This window comes from Pteropus medius, unplaced genomic scaffold, assembly GCF_902729225.1.
Source record: "Pteropus medius unplaced genomic scaffold, Ma_sr-lr_union100, whole genome shotgun sequence".
Taxonomy (NCBI): Eukaryota; Metazoa; Chordata; class Mammalia; order Chiroptera; family Pteropodidae; genus Pteropus; species Pteropus medius.
Window position 1 is genome coordinate 49954185 of NW_024349800.1, and position 22156 is coordinate 49976340.

The following is a 22156-nucleotide window of genomic DNA, read 5'->3' on the forward strand; positions in this document are numbered from 1 at the left end:
CCCCATCCCCGTGACCATCTATTTTGTACTTCTTTAACTCTTCACCCCATTCTCCCAGTCCCCCAACACCCCTCCCCTCTGTCACCAAATTGTCCTCTATATTTGTGAGTCTGTTTTTGATTTGGAATTCTTTATTTACACATTTGTCTTTCCTGTTTCCTTGGATGGATCCATGGTCCTTGGAGCACATCCATTCTCAGTAAATTTTGTTGAATTCTGGGTTAGAAATCCTTTATTGAATTTTTTTTTTTTGATAAGAGTTTTAAATGAAGAAAGCCAATTTATAAACTTTCATGACTACATAGGGACCCCCTGCTGACCTTGGTTTTTAAAAGGATGTTGTCAACCAAAGGCCAGAGGGGCTCTAAACCAAGGCCAAGATGAAAGAATATCGATCGATGAGCAGGCCAAGGAGGTGAACAAATTCAGGGCTGTTGAGAATCTCTCCTTTTTATAGGTAGCCAAGTTCTTGAGAGGTAACATGACTTGTCCAAGGTCGCCCAGTCAAAGTGGAGGACATAGCTCTCTGATTCCTGATTCTGCATCTTTCCCCTACACCATGTGACCCTTTGCTCCAGCCCTCTGCCATTCTCATTAGGGGGCAAGAGCTCTGACCTCTTGGAGTGCTGTTTGCTTGTTAAACAACACTGAGACCTTTGGACAAGGTGAAGGCAAATAGAACCACTTGGCATGGTCTTCAATCTCTGCCTTGTAGGCAGATTCCTGGTGAGAGGAGTTTGAGGCCTGGGACCGAAGAAAGCCCCAGCTGCAGCTCCCCCAGGGACACTCTGTGAGGGGCAGGGACCCATTAACTCACTACAATACAGATGCTTTAATTTACATTGTATTTGAAGAGACGTTTACAGAGGTCTGTTATCAGGCAATTCTCATTTAGGGGTTTGGGGCCTCTATGCCACACCTCCATCATTCAGGCCTCCTTACTCCATTCAGAACAGTAGGCCACAGCTAGATGTTCACTACAGCCCTCTGGACTCAGTGGGAGAGTGGAGGTCCTTAGCCTCCCATTCACATGACCAGCACGACACGGCAAAGCCTCTCACACTCAGCCTTCAAAACACTCGTGACAATAGGATACAGTGAACACATCTCTAGGGGCTGGGAGGGTATATACCATCAGCATAAAATCTTCCTGAGGCATGTTTTATCCCGCAATTGATGTGAATTTTACGTTTTACTTCATGATGGTATATTTTAATAAAATATTTCCTCTCCTGTGAGCAGAGCCGATACTCCGAGCTGTGCCCAGCTGTGACTTCAGTGCCCTTGACAGACCCCCCTGGTGGACGGCGCAGCCTTACACACACCCCTCTGTGCGTCGGCATTCACAGGCACCTGCAATTTATTATCTTATGTAACTTTCATGCTCATCCTGCCAGATGGAGACTGGCTTTCTCATTTTAAAAATGTGAAGACCCAAAGCTCCAGGAGGTAAAGCGATTTGCCTGAGTTGGTGGCAGGCTCGACAGGGCGTTCCCCTCCCCATGCTCTGCCACCCCTCACCACTGAAGTCCCATTATAATTCTCCCCAAGCCTTCAACGTTAAAAATCAACAGTCTTCCATGGCAACACTTGAATAAAAGCCAAGTGCTTCCTTGACGCCCTCTTAGGCAGTTTTCACAGCCGAGTGCACGGGTTGGGCAGCGGTCCCGGATTCCTGGCACAGGCTCCCGGCTGCGTTCTGTGGCAAAAGCAGGTGGGCAAGGAATGAGAACCAGCAGCTCTGGCTTTGCTTGTCACTGGTGGTGTGACCTTGGGAAGTTCCACCCTCTCTCTGTGTTTGTCTCTTCACCTGAACAACGCAGGGTGGACTGGGTGATTCTTCGGTACATTAGAGCTTTCCATCCAACATTCTAGTCGTTACACCCAGGAACGTCCAGCCCTGGAGCTCCTTCCCTCATTAAGAAAAGTCCACACTGCCAATTTCCCTTTTCTTTTCTTTTTTAAATAATGCCTAAAACAACATTCTAAGGCCTCAGTTTTTTTGGAAAGGCAGCTATAGTCCAGACCACCCTCATTCTCCATTTCCTGCTTCCTGTGATATACATCGTCACCCAGAGACATGCAGGGGCCCCTGGGACTCTGAGTGGGTGGGATGGAAAGACCCTCTTCTCCCAACAAACTTTAATAACCTGTTGGATTCCCACACAGCCCTAGGGTTTTGCTTGTCAAAGATCCCTTCCCCCAGAATCTATTTTAAGGAAGGCATTTGGTGTTTTGTTTTATGATTGAGCTGCCCAGGAAAATGGTCTGAGGCTCCAGAAACTGCCGAGTGAAAAATGTTGGAATGAGGAGCTGCTCAGCATCTTGAGGTCCCTGATGCTAGTCTTCTCCCTTCAGGCTAGGGTTCCCAGGAAGACACGAGCACATGATACTTCTCTCTTGGCCACAGGAAACTCCCCCGAGAGACTCCAGAGAGACCCATATGGGGCCACAGATTTGAAAACAGGCAAACTTTGCTTGGAAGACTGACACCATGAGGAAGTCACTTAACCTTCCCTGGGCTGTGGTTTTCTCATCTGCACTGACCTGTGTGCAGGCTGTTTTGCAAGAGAATGAAAATTATGCACTTAATATAATGTTTGGGATACCAAAATTACTCTTAATGGTAGAATCCTGGTCAATCCATCAACCTGGAGAGTGCTCTACGGAGTCAGGTTGCTGGGGTGGAGCTGAGTTCCAGCTGTGCTCTAGATTCCAGCCTGTGGCAGGATCACGTGGCTTGCATGACCAGAGCCCATGGCAGGACATTCCTTTTGCCAAATAATTTACCATTTTGTATCTCAGTTTCTTCATCTTTAAAATGGAAGGTGCAGAGTTCATAAAAGCTGCTATGGAGGGCTGCCTGTAATTCCCCTGTAATCTCTCCCAGGAAGGGAGGCCCTGAGGGTGTGTGAGCAAGGACACAGGACACCAAAACAGGCCTGGGGAGGAGACACTCCCAGGGGCAGAGGGGAATTTCCAATAAACGGTTATTACTCCTTTCCCAGGATGACGGGCCCACAGAATGGGCCCAGCTGGGGTTGGAAGGCCCTGAAGCCACAGCCTTGACACCTTCTGCTTTACAGAGCAGGACACCAAGGCCCAGAGTGACTAGGTAATGGGCTGGGGAGCATACAGTGAGTTTGCGAAACCTAGGGCTCCAAACTAGACTAGAGAACGTCTTACGAGTTTTTAAAAATACAATACTTAGTTCTGGCTTGAATTTGCTCCCTCACCTCTTTTCTTTGGAGAACCAATTTTAGCTTTCGATTTAGGAGGAAATCCCACGGTTGTTAGCTCCTGCATTTCCATTTCACGATTTAGCTCTAGTGTTGCCGGAGGGGTTTGAGCCTGTTGGGGATGGTCACTGTACCCATGCCTATAGGGGCTGGGTAACACCTTTTTGCAGAGGGTGGTGACAAAAGGGGACCTGGGTGTCCTGTCAAATTCTGTGGCAGCAGCTGTCCTGGGGTCTGTGGGGAGGGGCAGGGGCAGGCCTTGGGGACAGGGCACTTGAGGCTCACCAGCCTGTGTGGCCTCAGCCTCCAGGTGAACAAGGTGCATCCAGGGGGCAGCAGAGTCCCTGCAGGAGACTCAGCTGGCATCGTTGATGGCAGTCCGAGAGGCACCCAGCAGTCTCTCATGTTCTCCCTCCTCCGCCGGGGGCCGGCCCCGGGACAGGCGGGTCAGCAGTGGGCGGTGCAGCCCATTGTAGAGGGCAGTGCCTGTCAGGAGGATGAAGAAGCCGAGGATCTGCAGCGCGTGGAAGGCCTCCCAGCCCAGTGCCAGGCTCAGTGCCCAGATGACAATGGTCCGCAGGCTGTCCAGCACCATGCGGGTGGTGGCGCTCAGCTCCTTGGTGACGCTGATGCCCGCGAAGTTGAAGAAGGCAATGCTGCTGATGTTGCCCAGCAGCGCCAGGGCGATGAGCGGCTTCCGGCCCACCTGGCAGAAGGCATCCAGTGCATCCTCCAGCGTCCCACGAGGGTTTCCACTGAAGGAGCTGGCAGGGATGTAGTACATGGGCACCAGCAGCAGGGAGAGGATCACAAAGCCAAAGAGGCCTGCAGGAGAGGAGGAAACATGTGGCACTCTCCGGTAGACCCTCAGACTCCCGGTACCTCCCGCCCAGCAAGGCCTCCCATACCTCCCGCCACGCCTTCTTGCGGCCCTCACACCAAGGCCTTCCTTTCAGGACCTGGAGCTCTCCCTCTCACTAGGATTTCACAGCAGCCCACTGAATGATCTCTAGCTGCCCCTTTTCCATGTTAATCTGTGTTTTTCAACTACACCAAGTGTAAGAAATACTTTTTATATTGTGACCAATATATGTGTGCACAGGCACATACACATACACCCACTTCCACAAAACAATAGCTACCCTTACAATGTACAGTGCTCTTTGACACTTTTAAACTCTATTCATTTAAAAACGAATTGCTGGCTATAACCACTATAGTGCTCACAAGTGTGGAAAAACATAGCTCTCTAATTCAGTGTCATTGGTCTGTGACAAGGAGCTGGAACAGAATGTAAATCAATGCACTGCTTCATTCAGAAAGTCTTGCTAGAAAAAAAAATGAGCAGAAACAAACACTACTCTTAACGACATCATTGATGCAGTCGATTAACATTCTGCCTAAGCCCTGAGCTCACTGTGGACCAGGCACAAACAGCCCCCTGACTGGTCCACAGGCCACACTTTCGTGGCGCTGCTCTAAACCACCCTGCTAGTTTCATATTTTTAAAGCATAATTTTGAGTTACTTCTCTGCTCAAAAACTGTTGGTGGTTCCTCCCTGCCTGTCATTTAAAGTCTAAATCCCCTTGCCTGATGTTTAAGGTTCTCCATGATGTGACCTTGATCTACTCAATTCCTGATCATTTCTCCAACATTAAACAAGTATCTCAAACTATTCTGCACTGGTCTCCAAACTCACATCCAGTTCCCCATGCCTTTGCTACGTCTGGAGTCCCCTCTTTCCCACTCTGCCCATTGAAGTCATAGCTCGAATGCCACCTATTCTGCCTCAAGACACTCATACATGCTTGGCAGGTGAAACATCACTTTAGCACAAGTGGTCTGAGCGAAAATGCACTGCCTGGTCCTTTCTTGCTGGTCAGCTCCTCTAGAGTGAGGCTTACCTCTCATTCATCTTCATCCTCATCTTCCCTGACCTTCTGGCCAAGGTGCATGCATGGCAGATGTCAGAATATTTGGCAACACATGTGGTGAGGGAGGAAGAAATGGGGGTAGGAGCCTCACCCCCTCCCAGTGGTCCCTGGCACCTGGCCCTGCACTCCTACGTGTGCATTCACTCCACGTGCTACCCTCCAGGGTGCTCCCGGACCAGCGCCCTCCTCCCAGCCACCGTGCTCACACACCCTCAGTGCCGACGGCCCGCAGTGGGTGCACATTGTGCTTGTAGACGAACTTCTCCTCTAGCACCATCTGGATGGAGACAATGATCTGGGCCATGATGATCAACAGGTCCCCTGCGGGAAAGGATCAACAGGGCCCAGGGTGAGGGAGGGAGGAAGACGGCAAGGCCACGGGGCTGCTGGCGGGCCCAAGGATAAGGGAGAGGGTTTCATGGGGACATAACAGGCACAGTCCGATTTCTGCAGTTACCATACAGTTCTCGAGGCACAGTCATGACCATCCTGTGCCTGATCTATTGGCTCCCAGTGGTGGGGCCGGCTAGCAACCCTCTCGGCTGAGGCCACAGAAGGTCCAGAGGCCTGTGCAATGGGGTAAGCGGTCTTTTGAGAAGCATAGGCTCTGAGATAGACATTTCTGATTTAATCCTGCCTCTGTGTGACCAGGGTAGTCGCTTCTTTGTAAAATGGGCTACACTGCTTCCTTTCTGGGATTGTAAGGATTACTGTCATGACAAACACACAGTATTCAGCACCAGGCTGGGCACTTGGTAAGTGCTCAATAAATATGTTCGTTCCTCTCCTCTCCCAAATCCAGCAGTTTGTGTTTGTGTATGATATCACAGCTCAAGCCCTCTGCCTCCTCTGATCTCCTGCTCCTTATCTACCCCTCTCTCAAGCTGCTTAGGCTTCTGGCCTTCCCTATACTCTATCTGACACTTCAAGAGCAGGTGCATGTCCACAGCAGCTGGTCCCCACATGCCCTCATCCAGTGCTTGGCATATAGCTGAGCTTGTAAAAGTTTGTTGAATGACTCTGTGATGGTCTCCTAGAGAGGACAGGACAGGATAGGAAGGGCAGCCCCTGGATCCCCGACCCCGGCCGCACCTGTGATCACTTCACTGAGTTTGTGCTGATCATCGTGCTTGCTCAGGAGGTCGGCCAGGCCTACGACCACCAGCCCCGCGATGGTTGCCAGGATGCCCAGCCACTGGCTCAGCGCCAGCCTCCGTCCCAGGAAGGCCACCGAGAACAGGCCTGTGAATATGATCACTGCTCCCCGCAGCATCTGGAAGCTGGAGGCGCTAGTCATGTTCAGGGCTAGGAGAGGACCGACATATGATGTTAGCTCCCGAGGACCAAGGCTGTCAGTTCACTGAGGTGTCCTCAGGGCTGAAGATGTACCTCCCACATAGTATGTGCTCAGTGAATCTTGGGTGAGTGTGTGTGCATGAGTCTGTGGGAGAGCAGCAGGGATGGGGTGAAGATGAGCTGGGGGTAGGAGTGGTTGTTTCACCAGTGGCCCCTTTGGGTCATGGGCTTCACTGAGCCCATCTCAGCCTGGCCTGGCTGCTTACCCACATACATGATGCTGGTTCCAGTCATATCGCAGAGGGCTGGAGGCAGGAAAAGAAGGGGGTTGAAAGGCTGCTGGGGATCCATGCTAGAGTCTGGGTGCCTTGCAGCTCTGCACCGGAGTAGGTAGAAGGCAGCCAGGCAGGAGAACTCCCCCAGGAACATGCCCACTGCCTGCAGGGACAGAACCCTAGGAGTTTAGAGCTAGAAGAAGGGCTGCCTTTAACAATTTTTAACACGACCTTTCTTCAGACAAGAGCTTACCTATAACCCCAACATATAAAGCAGGCAAAAGCAGGGCTGCTGTGTGTAGGAGGCCAGAGACTGCCTCCTGGGTCTACCTCCAAGCCCCTTGAACATCTTGAGGCAAACCCTAAGACTGTGGTAGAGCCCAGTATGAAGACGACCAATCCAGGCCAACCCCAGTCAAGCTCCAGATGGAGAAGCTGAGGCCCAGAGTGGCTCAGAAACTTATTTTATTTTATTATTTTATTTTATTTTATTTATTTTTTAGGCAAGGCAACACTTGATTGACCTCACAGATTGCAAGGACCTTGTCAGTTTACAATCCCTTATCTTTTTATTTTTTACGCCTATAGCACCTGGTCTTCCTATAAAGTCACAGAGCCAATCTACGGCCGTGCTACCCTGAACAAGCCTGATCCCGTCTGATCTCGGAAGCTAAGCAGGGTTGGGCCTGGTTAGTACTTGGATGGGAGACAACCTAGGAAGACCAGGTGCTGTAGGTGTAAAAAATAAAAATAATAAAAAAATAAGGGATTGAAGGCTGACAAGTTCCTTGCAATCTGTGAAGTCAACCAAGGGTTGCCTTGCCTAAAAAAAATAAAATAAAATAAAATAAATAAAGTCACAGAGCCAACTGCTGGCAGAGCTGGGGCTGAAATTTGACTCTTGTACTTTCCAGTTGAGTAGTAAAGTGCCTCCTATTTATGGCGTCTGCCCTAGCCCAGTGGGATCTGGGCTCCCGGTGGATGGAAAGCAGGTTTTGCTATGAGGGTTATTTTCCAAATGTGTCCACACTTGGAAGTAGTGATGGCTGGCCTCACAGTGTCCAGGGCATGACAGCTCACCAGGACTTAATTGGGCCTCCCACAGAGGACTGTGCCCTCTGCTCCCTTTTCTGGGAGCAGGGGAAGACTCCACCCCTAGGTCAGGAAACAGCAGGGCCTCGTGGGGGCACCTGGCCTGATGCCTGGGAGATGGGACGGGGAGGGACGGGGCAGATACCTGAAGGAAGGGATGCTGGAAGCTGTGCTCCTTGCTCCCTCCGCAGCCCTGGGCCACGAAGTTGTCTGCCCACCTGCAGCAGAGAGAGAAAAAGTCAAACCCCGTAGTGCAGTGGGCTCTCCCAGCCTGGTCCTGGTGCCTGTGGACAAGCTCGCTCCTCTCAGTGGCAAGAGGCCGTACTTAGGGGACTCAGCCCAGAGTAGGGCTCCTTCCCAAAGGGGCCAAGTTCCTTGGCAAGGAGTTCTCAATCTTGGATTGTGGATAGAATGTGGGAACCTGGGAACCTTTAGCTGAAATTTCATGAATCTCTAGCTGAAATTTAGCATTTCCTCAAATTATAAGTATGGTATTGCCACTTGCCACTTTGTCACAGAATCACAGCTATTCTCATTGTCACATTAGAGTCACTGCAGATATTGTGAAGTATCATTTATACTCATCGCTACTCCAAAATTATAGTCATTAGACCCACTGCTTACAATTTTATGCGTTAAGAAGCGTTTTTACCTTATAAATGTTTTAATAACTTTATTTCAACATAATTGGCTTTTTCTATAATCCTCAATCTTTTATTTGCACATTTTAAAACATTACTTTAGGAAATACATTTATTTGCACATTTAAAAACAATATTCTAGAATTCCTCAGATTATCAAAGGGACCCCATGGCACAAAAATATCAAGTCACTGGTCTACAAGGGCATTTGGGCCCTGGGAAATGACCACCCGACACAGACCACCCGGTCACCTTCTTAGAACCTGAAGCTTCTGGGGGGTCTTTCTAGCACAGATTCTAAAGCAGGTGGCAAGTATGCAACACTAGTGGAGTAGCCTCCCAGCCAGCACCCTGGCAGATGGCTTAACTGATTATGGCACGCTTCCCCCACCAAGCCCAGACACAGACCCAGAATCCTTCATGGGCGCAGTGTTCTGGGAAGCTATCGCCGACATTCTGCATTATCGACTGCCCATGCGCTAAAGCTCCTGCCCCTGAATTTCATTTTCGTGGGGCTTAGTTGTGTCCCTGGGGTCTTCTCTGATCTCTCTTTCATTTGCAAGCCCTTCAGATATTTGGAGATTTTTCCGTCTTCTGAATCTTCTCATCTCCTGGCTAAACAGGCCCAGCCCTTCCTAACCTTTCACTTCCCTGGCTGCTGACGTCTAGAAGTGCTCTGGTGGGCCCAGGTCCAGAGCCAAGGGCATGTGATCTGGCCCAGACTGAGCCTGGCAAGACAGTGGCCCCTCCCTCGTGTTGGATGTCCTGGTTAGTTGACACTTTAGCTGTGTCCGCCACACCACACTGCTGACTCAGGGCAATGCAGACGTAAGGCTGCTTCCTGTGGGCCACTGAGCTGCTCCCTCTGCAGTGCTCCACAAACAGGCAGTGGCTGTCTCCAAACTGACTCAGGACTTCTTTGATATCTTTCCTTGGAATGTCTGTCAAGAGAAGCCACACTGTATGAGCCCAACCCTATTCCACCCAGTCGTCTCTGCACAAGCCTGAGCTCCCAAAGGGCAAGGGAGCCTTCTGCTTCCTGTGCCCCCCACAGAGCCATAAGCATGGGCCACTGGTTGTGCCAAGCAATTAGGGCCTGGGTTTCACAGACATTCTGTCCAGTCCTGGCTTCTCTGTGCCCTGAGTTTGGAAAAAGGAACAGGGAGCTCTTTCCCATAGCCCAGACACTGGCAGTGAAAAGCACGGGTTAAGTGGTGGCAGAGGTCCTGGTCAACCGTGAGGGTAGCAGACCAGTGAGGGAGAGCCCGCATCTACTCAGAAATCTGAGCACATCCCAGGACTAGTGACCAAAGAGGGCGATGGTAAACTTATCTCAAAGAGGGAGACCCCATCCACTTCCTGAGATGGAGAGAAAGGGGCAGTTAGCGGGGCTTGTGGTTCCTGGGAATGGCAGGGCTCAAAAGGGAGCCACAAGCAGGGAGAAGTTCTGATAGGACTGGTTGGGAAGGCAGAGAGAAATCTGGATTGGGGGATCAGTTACAGTCAGGCTGCAACCAGTCCCAGTACCAATGGAGAAAGGAAGCCCCCACTACAGAATAAAAGCTACCTGCTCTTTGGGGTCTCATTTCTGCCCGCATCTGCTACAGGTTCTGGCTCTTGGGTCTCCAGACAGGGCAGGACATGAGGAATGGTTGGGAGCTACAGACAGACCGTGGCCCAGGAAAGCCTGCTCTACAACCAGGATCACTTTTGTAGAAAAAGACCTCTGGGAGGGTCTGGGTGAGGCAACTGAGTGAAACAGAGAAGTGATGACAACTCACATCTATATCACTTTCTGGTTCCGCAGTCACTGTCACTTGACAGAGTTGAGCTCAGCATCCAGTAACTTCCACATCTCTCAATCTCCTGCTCCTGGCACATTACTATACAGAAGCTCAAACATTTTTTTGTTGAATAAATGTGACTTTCAGACTCCACCAAGCAAATGGGAAGGTACTACGGTCCAGATGCATTGTCTCCATGAGTCCTAATTTACCACCTGGTTTGAGGTGCCCCCTGCTGGTGGGACAAGCTGGGCCTGTCTTTCCGTAGGGTGGGGCACCATATGGAGAGCTGGCTTTAGGGTTGGTGCTCAGCTCCCTCGCCCCACACCAAAGGTCTGGCTTTGCTTTCTCCAAGGGGTGTGTCTGCCTGAACAGGTTGGGGCTGGCAGTGTTCCCGGCTGGGGAAATGGAGTCTTTTTGTATCTGAGGGCCTGGGGCAGGCTTACAACTCAGGGATTGGGTATCACCGGGACAGGCTGCCAGGGAGATCAGGCCTGCAGACACGTTGAGAGGGAGTCAGGCTTCTCGTCCTGGCCCAGAGACAGGCTTTGGTTCATTGTGCAGGCACAGGAGGACACCAAGTAGCATAGAACAGGAGCCAAAATCTAGCCTTAGTTCATCTGGGGATGACAGCAGTGACTCCTAAGGTGAGATAGCACTGGGATATTTTTGCAAAATATGTCACTAACATGTTTTTATAAATGTACCATTCACTGAGTACTGACTTTGTGCCAGGCCTGTGCTGAGCACTCCATGTGGACTGTCAGTTTTAAGCTTCATAACAAGGATCCTCGTTTTACAGATAGGGACTGTAAAGTGTGGGTGGAGAGAGGTATGTTCAAGGTCATACAGTTAACTATAGGCAGATCTAGGCTCAAACCCATGTGCTTGAATTTCTGTTCGGAAAAGGCAGCAGGATGCATGGAAAACACAGATTTTGAGTTTCACGGGCTGGAAGTTTTAGTGTTCTCATCTATAAAATGAGGATAATAATGCCAACACTGATGAACTGTCAAAAGTAATAAATAAAATAAGATATATAAGACCTGGCGCATGGCAGGTAGTTAATAAAAGTTCTTTTTTGCCTCTTCTCCCTCTTTCCCCTCTATTGAGCAGGAGCCGTTTCTCCTTGTGTTAAGTTGGTGTGGCCCCAGCTCTGCTCTAGCTTGAAAGCTTCTGGGAGAGCATCCATTCTCTGGGACCTATGCTGCTGGCTGAGGCAGAGGCAGAGGCAGCTGGAAGAGCCTTAGGCTACTGCTCCTGCAGTTCCACAGAGCCACAAAGTACTGTAAAAGAAGAAACTCAGCCGTCATCTCATGAAGCTCCTCATTATACAGACAAGAAACCCAGAGACCAGAGAGGGCTGAGGGACACAGGGCTCGTCAGGTGCCCAGAAGGGCTAGTATCCAGGAGTTCCCACTCCAGTCCCATGCCCCGTCCTCAGCGCCTGAGGTTCCCTTACCGCCTTCTTACTCCCATTCCCTGGCTGAGGCGGGGAGGGGTCAGCCTGCAGAAGGACCCTCTATTCTCTGTAGATACTATATCTGGGGGAAAGCCATGGTCTCCAGGGCAGGAGGCCTGTGGGGACCCACTAGGGTCAGGCTGAAGCCAGTCCCACTACCAATGGAGGAAGGAAGCCCCCACTACAGAATAAAGCCAGTCCCAGTACCAATGGAGAAAGGAAGCCCCCACTACAGAATAAAGGGGAGCCGCAGGGGAGGTGCCTCTGCTGGCAGAGGCCAGCTTCTTTTAGAATTCCTCGGGCCTTGGCAGGCTAGGGGTGGGCTCTCCTTGCTGGAGGGGTGAGTCACTCTGCCTGGCCTTGCCCAGTCAAACTCAAAGTTCAGCATTCTAAGAGGTGAGCTTATCTGTGTGTGGGCTGGGGTGGCGGATTGTGAGGGAGGAAGTGGCTGATGTGGCTGTCCCAGACTGACTGGCTATGTGTCCATTCCCTGAAGAACCTCTGCCATTTCCTCTCACTTTTCTGGCTTGTCAAGCCCAGTGAGTCAGCTCCTTTCTTCTGCTGTGGGATTGTGGATGAAAAGGGAGCCACACATTAAATCTGACAAGTTCAGGGAAAGTCAGCATGGCAGGCCCTACAAAAACAGAGACTGAAATTAACCACGTAGGATGGTCTGAACATAAAGATTCCTAAAAGCAGATTGAGGCAGGTAGTCATAGCCTAGGCCTGTAACTTCCTTGACAAAGGTCAGTCTTTACCTTAGTAAGCCTGTCTATCGTCTTTTTACATCTAAAATAACATACTCCTGGAATGTCAGCGTAATCCCCTTTTCCTGGACCCCTCAGGGCACACCCGCTGCACCAGCACACAAGACCACAGAACCCCTCATTGTTATCTTGTTCCCCGAATACCATCTCTATGTGCTGCAAATGTTAATTATTGACTATCTTCTACCCACTAATGTAAAGGAAGTATGTGTCTCTCCATTTTTCTTTTTAACCAGTCCTAGAGATTTCCCCGCTTTGCTTTTTCCCACCCGCTTAATCTACCACCGATGGATTTCAAGTAACCCTCCTTTCGTGTCCTCCTTTGATTCTAATGCATAAAGCAAGCTGCAAAACTGCCCTTCTCTAGAACATTTACTCACTCTTGAGATTTTGCTTCTTTGCAATCGTTATCAGTTTGGCTTAAATAAACTCATTAAAATTCTCTACAGGTTTGGATGAGTCTTACGTTGACAGGGTCTACAGAAGGGCCACAGTCTTCTCCAATTTCTAGGGGTGTCAAAGCAGGTGGCCCTGGCTCATGTGGTAATAAATGAGGATGAGCCCTCTCATAAGTACAATTCGAAAACCCTCCTCAGTAGACTCTACCTGCGTCCGGGAAGAAGGTGGGGGAAGTCACACCCATTTTACTGAGTGTGACTGAGGCTTGGAGAGGCCCAGTGACTCACCTAATCCCACAGTTTCCAAGTCTCATGCTCTTTCCACTCTACTCAACTGCCCTCCTGATTTCGGGCTCTCTCCAGCTGGCCCGGGCCCCCTTTAAAGCAATTATCCCATGCCAGTTCATGGAACCCAAGGGCAGGGGCAGCCACCAATGCAAAAGTTAGAGCGGGCAAAGAAAGGACAGTGAGACTACTTTCTCATAGAGGCCCAGTGGTTCCAGACCTCCTGCCAGAGGTCCTGGACCCATTGGGCCTGACTGTTGGAGGAAAGTCACCTCCAAGGCCCCTCTCTGGCTGGGTGAGCTTCACAGCCTGCAGACATTTAGGAGGGCGTCTGAGCCTTACTTAGTGACTGTCTACTTGACCTTGGCTCTTTACATGCAATACCCTAGCTGGATTCAGAAGGACAGAGCTCCCAAATGGGCACAACTCCATGGATAGGCTTCAGATAGTCAGCCCGAAGCAGTGCCGAAGAGAGTGAAATGCTTGGCCTCCAGGAGATGCATCAGCAGAAGGTCCTTGTGAGGGGGTGAAAGCATCCACAGAAAGAAGGAGCCATTTCACAGGAAGGGGTCCTATGCCAAGGCCCAAGGACAGGGTAAAGAGACAGCCTGCCTGGTGGCTTTCTCTCCTTTGGGTATGTGACACCCGCCACCATCCCAGCCAGGGCAACCTGTCTCTCCAAAGCATACACAAACTTGCAGAGTGGGCAGAGTGGCCTGTCCAGTGGAGAACTGACATGTGGTCCCAGCACAGCAGGCAGCATGTGCATACACACACTTCCTCATTCACTATCTTAGTTCTCCAAAGAACCGGGGAGGAAAAAGCGCTCACCTTACAGGCCAAGAAACTGCAAGAGGCCACTAGAGACTCAACCCGAACCTCGCGTGCCCCTGGCTCCAGGAGGAAAACAAGCAGGGCAATAGCAGGATCCCGTGGGCTGGGGCAGAGGCTTGTTGCCCAGTCCCAGAGGGAGGGTGCTCTGAGGGCGGGGAGGGGAGATGTCACTTATAAGACTGCATCTTCCATGGGTACACGCTTGTCTGTTCTTGTCTGGGGGGCTGTTAGAGGAAATCCCAAGGAAGAGGGACTTTTGGGTACTGCAGCTGTAAAGGAACAGGACTGCACTAAAATGCGGAGACCTAGGTTCTAGTCCCTGCTCTGATCAGCCAGCTGAGTCACAAAAAGAAACTTCTCTTGGGACCTTGACTATAAATTGTGGGGATTAGAATGGATGATTTCTATGTTCCTAACAACTCCAAATGCCCTGAAAAATGACTAGAGAAGTCCCCCACCTCATCCCATATTGCTGGTTAAGAGCATGGATTCTAGAGTCAGGCTACTAAGGTCAAATATAAACTCTGCCACTTAAGTGAAGTTGAACTTGGGCAAGCAAGTCTACTTTTCCATACCCCAGTTTCCTGATCCAGGGACAATGAGTTTTTCTACCGCAGAGGGTAGTTATAAGAATTCATTAAATTAACACATGAAAGGTGGCCAGAGCAGGCCCTGTCACATGGTACTCTCTGTGTACCAGGTGAATAGCACTTTATTATGGTCACATTCTTGTCTCTCTGTCCCTGTCAAAAACTGCAGGTCAGAGTGTGATTTCAAATTGATAATTAATTCTCATCAGGATGTACCCAGCCACGCTCCCAAGTTCTTTCTCTCTGAGAGCATCTTTCTCATAGTCTGGCTTTAAAACAGTTTAGGGTCCAATTCTGAGACTTGTCTCAGGCAGGGAGGCTCCTGAGAGGCCCCACATCAGACTACAGGGCAGGGGACAAAATCAAAGGTTGGGCTTCCCGCCTGGGAGCTTCTTTCCTGCCTTTTAGACAATCTCTAAGGCCAAGGGCTACTGGCTTCACCGGGCTTCCTACCAGACCGGTTTGGAGCTTTTAAAGAAGGAACTGAGTCAGCAGTTTACCCCAGTAGTAACAAGCAATATCAACTTTCTTTGGGGACAGCAGCCCTGGAAGACTTATGGCCATAGTAGAATATAGGATGATTTGTTCATTCATTTCTTAATTGAGACGGGGGCACTCAGGTTGAATCTCCTTTATAGCTATGGCTCGGCAAAAGGAGTGATCTTCGGGAGGCCAGAGAGCCTGGGAGACCAGCATAAGACACAGACAGATACAGCTAGCCAGAGTCTAACCAGAATCTGAGTGGGGACCACTCAGAGCTCCACTTCTTATGGAGAAGGGTGGACATTTTGATTGCCAAGTGTGTGGACATCTGTCTCCTCCACCTCAGATTCTAAGCATCTCAAAGACAGGCACCTTCTCTTAGTCACTTCTGTCTCCTTCCCTGAGTCCAGACAGTGCCTCATACACTGTCGATACCTTATATGTGTCTGGCGAATTGAGTAAGATATGTCTCTCCCAGACCTCTCTTCTGGGGGCATTTCTCACATCACTGATGGAGTGTGCTAGAAACAAATATCTCGAAAATGAATAAGATATGACCAGCCCCTCCTCTTAGGGGGCCTGGGGCATAGGCCAGAAGGTGACTAGGGTATCTTCCTTTGCTCCGGAGCCTGGCAGGGCCCACGTGGAAGTGAGGTCTGACCGGAGATTGCTGTCCACTGTTCTCTACGTGCGCTTTGGAACTGTTCAGAAAAAGGCCAGGCTCTGGGTCCTGGGGCTTTTAGATGGTGAACAGAGGGGCAAGAAGGACCTTCCCTGAGGTCAGGACAGAGAAAGAAGCAAAGAGCTGCCAAGAGAAGGGGCTGCCTCCTGGCCTCCATCCTCGCACAATACAGAGAGGAGGCTATGCTTGGTCCCTGGGTCCCTCAGCCTCTCAGCCTCGAGACAGCCCTGGGTCCTCAGTCCCCAACATCCTGGGGTCTGTCCTCACTGTCCTATGAGGATGTCACTTTCATACATCATAGCTGAACTGCCTACGTGCCCTCCCTGTCTGCGTTAATGACACTTCTGTTCTCCCAGGCAGAAACCCTGGAGTGACCATTGTCTCTTGATCTCCTGGGTCAGGCTTTGTGGCTTCTTTTGGCCCCTCGTCTCTCTCACCTGTCTCTTCCTTTCCCACCTCACTGCCTCCTCCTAGTTCCCCTCATCTGCTATGCAGCAGCCTTGGAGTGATTTTCCCTGCACCATACTACTCTTTACCTTGACCGCCAGGTTCATCATACCACTTTTAACATGTCGCTCCCTGCTCAAAAGCCCTTACTTGATTATGGGATAAAATTCGACCTGGACATTTAGTGCTAACTACAGTCCGCTTCCATCTGGCCTTGCTGTTCTCTGCCTCAATGTCCCTGACGTATGCAGAAATCCAGATGGGGCAGCCCCTTCTCGGTCACCACAGCCCTCCACATTAACTGGTCACTTGACCTGCATGCATGTCGTCTACTGTAGCTCGGGTGCACAAGTATGGGAGCCTCCCCTCACTCCCGCCCACGGCTCCTGGTTGGGGTGAGGCGACGCCAGCATTGAAAAGGTTAAGGGAGAGGAACTAGTCTAAGCCTTCCGTTTAAAGATGAAGAAACTAAGGCGAAGGGACGCAAGGTGACTCGCCAGGATCAAGTACACAGCGAATCAGAGCCAGGGCTCAGCCCCTCCAGCTCAGGCACTGCCCCACTCCGCATTTCGCTGGGGCTTGCACCCCTTGGGTGGTCCATAAACCAAGCGAACCGACCAGAGAGACTGGGCGAATGGGTAAAGCTAGAAAAGAAGAGCTGAGAAAGAGGAGGGTGGGGTAGCTGCCGCGCGGGCTGTGGCAGGCCTAGCAGAGCCCCCTACCCATCGGGCCGGGCCCAGACTCACTTTGCCGAGAGCGTGTTGATGGAGCCAGTGACAAGCATGAGCCCAGCCAGGAACAGCTGGTACTTGGTCCAGGCCATGGCGGCGGAGGCGGGGAGCACAAAGCTGCAGATACCCACCCCCACCGCGACCTCCGCGATCACTTGAAGCTGCAGCCCCTGACCCGGTCACCTGGGGGTCTCGGGTGCGAGCGCTTCCGGGCCGGGCGTCACATGACCCGCGTCGGCCCCGCCCCGTGCCGTTGCGCTCCGCCTCCCGCAAGGGCGCGGGCGTCCGCAGCTGTGCTCTCGGGGTGGCAGTGCCTGCCCTCTCTAGGGCCCCAGCTGGTCGTGCTGGTCTCCACAGGGTGACAGTGGCATGTCACGGGCCCAGCTTTCCCCATTTGTAAAAGAAACCGATGGGACGATGCAGTGAAAATGCACCGTGGACGTTAGAGCGTTTTATAAACCGTTTATAGAGATTGAACTGAATGATGTCAGAGGCAAACTACAAAGCGGACATGTCCAGCGTGGGAATCTCCTCTCCACACGGTACCCAGGGAATTCTCGGGAGGCCTGGGACGTGTCCCTAGGGATCCCAGTCCGCAGGGTTGCTCACATCTTACAGAAAAGTGGTGTAGGAAGCTCCCGGGAGACCATTTTATAGCTAAGGACACTAAACTGAGAGAAGCCTAGTGATTTGCTTATGATCATAATGGTGATTGATGAGGTGGGGGTTTGCACCCAAATTCTTCAGTAGTCCCAAATCCGTGCCTTCAACTCAGCCCGTCCCCGAAGATCACCCCACTGCTTCTTCGTGGAAAGGATGCTGCTAGGAGGCAATCACAGCAGAAAGACCTAGGTTTGTTTGCAGAGGCTTTCTGGCTTTTACAACCCTACTCCTAGTTCTCAGCCCCCAGGGGTGCACTGTCCTCATCTCCAGGTCTCCTGTCTGCACCCCATACCTGTCACACTACAGACTGGAGCCCAAGGCCTTCCAGGAACTGCTTCAGACCTGATGGGCACATTTCTTCCATCACAGCAAATCTTATTACTAAAGGTGCAGAGATAGGGCCTGCCTACCAACTCTTTCTGCTTACTCTGAAGACTGCCTCGAACTTGTGAAAATGACTAGCGTTGAATCAGAAAAATTCTCAAGGGACTGCACCAGACCCTTTTATTGCAGGAAGACCTGACAGAGAAGATGTATAAGTGGGATTCTGGACAAAATGTATGAAGTTACCTGATAAACAGGGGAAGGGGTTTTCCAGAGGAGGGAATGAACAGAGGTATGACTGGACATGGAGTATGTCAGACCCGCAAACCATCTGGGAACTTTCCTTCTCTAGAGCCTGTTCTTCTAAGTCAGTGGGGAAAATGAGAGACCCAGAGGAGGTTTTGTAAGAGCTTCTTGCCTAAAACAGCACTACTAGTTTCATGTGATTTAAAAAGAATTAATTTGATTATCTGAAAATATTTACTGAGATTCTGAGGCCTATAGAGATGAATGAAGCACAGCTTCTGTCCCAAAGGGCAGGCCGGTGCAGTCCACACCAGCTGGACAGCCTCATCCCTTTCAGAGGCAGTTCCTATAGGCCACAGTGACATACTCACTGGCGCTTGGACCATTTTCCCCACGTTTGTCCAAGCCAAGGGCACTGTTCTGAAGGAAACATTACGAATGATCAATGGTGTCTCCAGTCCGACATGATGTCACTAGAAGCACAGTCTCTGTCTATCTCTATAGCCACAAAATAACATGGATTTTAATTTATCACCATGTTCTGACCATTCATCAGACTGCTGTCCCTGGAGCCCAGGAGACAGGAGAGTTTATTTGCAGAAACACATGGAGCCCACTAAGTGCTAGGCCCCCAGTCAGACATGAGAGCCCCAAAGACAAGTGAGATAATGTCCCTCCCTTCAAGGAGTTCAGGATTTTATGGAGAAGAGGGGTGAGTCTGCAGGTAACCATGAAGCAACATGAGGATTGGTAAGAGGTGGAGGGAGCTGGGAAAGGGATGATTCCTCAACAGAGGTGGAAGCGAGGAGATAACAGTGGCGATCAGAGCTGTCCTGGATTAGGTGCCCAGTTCTGTGTCTGCTTGTGCAGGGTGCTTGACCACTGTGGCATCATTTCTCACGGCAGCCCTGTGTGCTGAAACTCAGGGGAGATTTGAGCAGGGGCTTGAAGGAGGAGCAGAATTGCTCCAGGTGGAGAAGGGGGTCATTTGGGGTGAAGACAACCATGTGGACACCAGGAGGGAGACCAGCCAGCCCTCATGCTCGAGAGTGACCTATAGTGAGGCTCCAGGTCTCTGCCAGCCTGGCTAGACTGGGCTTTACAGGTGGAAACCAGGGTTGACATTAGTGTCCACAAGTAACAGAACGCCTGGAGTTAAGGTATCGGAGACTCAGGATCCAGGAATTCTTAGAAAAGTAGAGAAGAATCAAGGTGGATGTGTTCATATATAGACTTTGCAAAATCCTTCAGATTATTTGATTAAATTTTGGAATAGAGCTTAATGTAAAGGCTGGATACAAATTCGTCTCATAATTTTAGAAGCCAGTGATTTCCTGGATTAAATAACATGCTCACAAAGCAAACCTGAGACCTCTCTGAGTCTTTAGCAAGTCAAAGGTGGGCCGGCCCCTTTGTGTGGTGACCTTGGCCATCAGAGGAGCACTTATTTCCTAACTGCTCAGATTTGATCATCCTGATTAAAAACTACAGCTTGCTGAAGATCATGAAGATCTGGATTACATGAAAGAAGCAAATTTACAAATTTTCAGCAAAGGGAGGAAATTTACTGAGCGTTAGGGGTGCCCCTTCTACAGAATCTTCACGTGTGTGTGCGCACGTGTGTGTGGCGGGAGGCAGTAGACAGAGATGGGAATCTCTTCGTGTACCCCTGAGAGTAGTACACGATCTTTACAAGTGGAAATGACATTGTGCAAGTTGTCCAGACTAGGACAGAGAAGGCTGCTTCAGGCTGGAAGGGGTCTGTTGCTTAGAGCAAAGTGACCACGGTTCAGTCCCTTGATAACTCAGAGCCTTACTTCCTATCTGTAAAATGGGAAGGATAATATTTACAGCTTGTCATGCAGCGGTAAGGAGGACAGAAGTGGAGGTCTGTGGGAGAATTAGTATAGCTGGTGTGAGGTCAGGACCAATCAAACAGAGAGGTATGGGAAAGACCTGAGGCTGAACATTAAAAAGCCCTTCTCATGATTTGCATAAATGCATGATCCAGTCTTTGAGCCTTTTCTGCCAAAGTCAGGGACACTTTGAACAAATTTGCATGCTACCTTCAAAGAGCCTCTAATTTCCAGAGTCAATTAAATGCATCAGTGCAAACCCCTGTATTAGTATTCAAAACTTACAGCAGGCTGTGTCTTGTCTGAAAGATTGAACATTTTCCCAATCAATTTAATCACATTCTAGCTTAGGAGAGGGTTATTTTATCTTGGGAAGGACAGAGACAGTCCACATCAGACCTGTTTTGTTTAGGACAAGTTTTTGCTACATGTCCTTGGGCTTTTTTTCTAGTGCGTAGCTTGTTCCCCTGGTAGAATGTGACCATCTCATGGGCAGATGACAAAGATTCTTTGTTTGACCAAACTTTAGTCAAGTTCACGAACCTTCTCCTAGGCCCATCTGTATACTTTCTTATAAAATCCTACTGAGTCAATTTAGCCAGAACCTCCCCCACCCTTCATATCTGATCACTTTAGATATCTCATTCCCCTCCTCCCCTTCCCCCCCAGGGGAAGTCTGAGCACCATGACCTGCCTTCAGCAAGGATCCTGTTAGGTAGGTTTAGCCAGAATCCCCCTACACCTGATATTTCCTTTTAGTAATTTTCTATCCATTGACCCCACCCTACTACTTGGCTATAAATCACCACTTGCCTATCCTGTATTTGGAGCTGAGCTCTGTATAGCTCTGCACGGACTGAGATCTCTTTTCCCCTATTGCAATATTGTTTTTATGGCTTTAACTACTGTCTAGTTCTGGCTTTTCTTTGACACACGATTGGGTATTCAGTTGCCTGTCTCTCCCAAAAGGGTGAGCATTGCAGGGCAGCCATCTGAGGCTTTGGCTGGGAAGAGGAGCAAGGGCCTTGGGATGAGGAGGGCAGGGTAGGGCCTGGCTGTCTCCTGGGGGAGAAACCGGGACAATGAAACCAGGCCTGACAGGACCTAGCCAGGAAAGGAGATGTGGATGGTCTGTACTGGTGGAGAGGCGGTAGCTATTGTTTATCAGCACTTTCTGGTGGACTTTTTGTCTGGTTTCTATGGTGACTGAAGATGATTAGATCAGGAGTCACCTGCTTTTTCTAGCTTTGGGTCCTCATAAAGTCATTCTCAAACCTTTCTTCTTTGCCTTTTTTTTCTTAACATCGTCTTTCGTCCCTAACACCCCTCCCATCAGTGCTGATCATTAGATGTAGGATGCGTCACTGGATCCAGGAAGCTGGTATTTGTCTTGGTCTTTGGGAGCAGGATCAAGTCAGATCTGGATAAAGCATGGACTCCTACTTAAATTTGATTTCCGATAAGCAATGAATAATTTTTTTTTTTAGTATAAGTATATCCTCAATATTGTTTGGGGATATACTAAAAAAATGATTCATTATTTATCTGAAACTCAGATTTAATTGGGCATCCTGTATTACATTCGCTCAGACTGGCAGTGCTGCTGGTATGGCACCCAGCTCAGTGCCCTTGCCTGGAGAAGGTGAACCGTGACCTCAGCTGCATCGACTTGGTGTGTCTCGGGCAAATTTATCTTCCTTCAAATATGCTGTTGCATAAGCTCACGATATTTTCTTCCTCTGACTCCGTGAAGCCTCTAAATTGATACCAGCCCTCCTGGAGGTGGGTCCCACACCAGGCAACCCCCAGGCTTCTGTGTTTAACGCCCTTCTGACTAGAAGTGAGGGCCAGGGGCATCTATAGGAGATTCTGAGGCAGACAAAGTTGAGAACTCTCCCCTCTCGCACACAGTTTCAGGGTATTCCGGTACCCCATGCAGCCTAGATGCAGATCCCCTGGAGGGAACACGTGATCTAATCCAACCCTTGTGCTTGTCAGATTAGGAAGCCCAGTCCCAGAAAGGAGGTGACTTGTCCAGGTCTGTAGTGAATGACTTGTGAGTTGTATTACTTATTTATTTGGATTCAGTTTTTATTAATTAGCTTAATCTAGGTAGTAATAAAAAA

General features: G+C 50.0%; 1 protein-coding gene and 1 pseudogene across 2 annotated transcripts; one reads left to right on the forward strand and one right to left on the reverse strand.

The window, feature by feature from the left end:
* Nucleotides 1–828: 828 nt before the first annotated feature.
* Nucleotides 829–17180, reverse strand: SLC35F6 (solute carrier family 35 member F6). 2 transcript variants are annotated; one of them, XM_039887606.1, is made up of 6 exons: nt 16957–17178; nt 7983–8055; nt 6737–6908; nt 6267–6479; nt 5385–5495; nt 829–4064 (listed from the first exon to the last, which is right to left on the reverse strand). In XM_039887606.1, the coding sequence occupies exons 1-6, from the start codon at nt 17031–17033 to the stop codon at nt 3595–3597; spliced, it is 1116 nt and encodes a 371-aa protein (XP_039743540.1). In that variant the 5' UTR covers nt 17034–17178; the 3' UTR covers nt 829–3594. The 2 variants fall into 2 exon arrangements, with proteins under 2 accessions (XP_039743540.1, XP_039743541.1); XM_039887607.1 differs by lacking the exon at nt 6267–6479 and having other exon boundaries at nt 16957–17180.
* On the forward strand, nt 7365–7483 carry LOC120622262 (uncharacterized; annotated as a pseudogene).
* Nucleotides 17181–22156: the final 4976 nt, after the last annotated feature.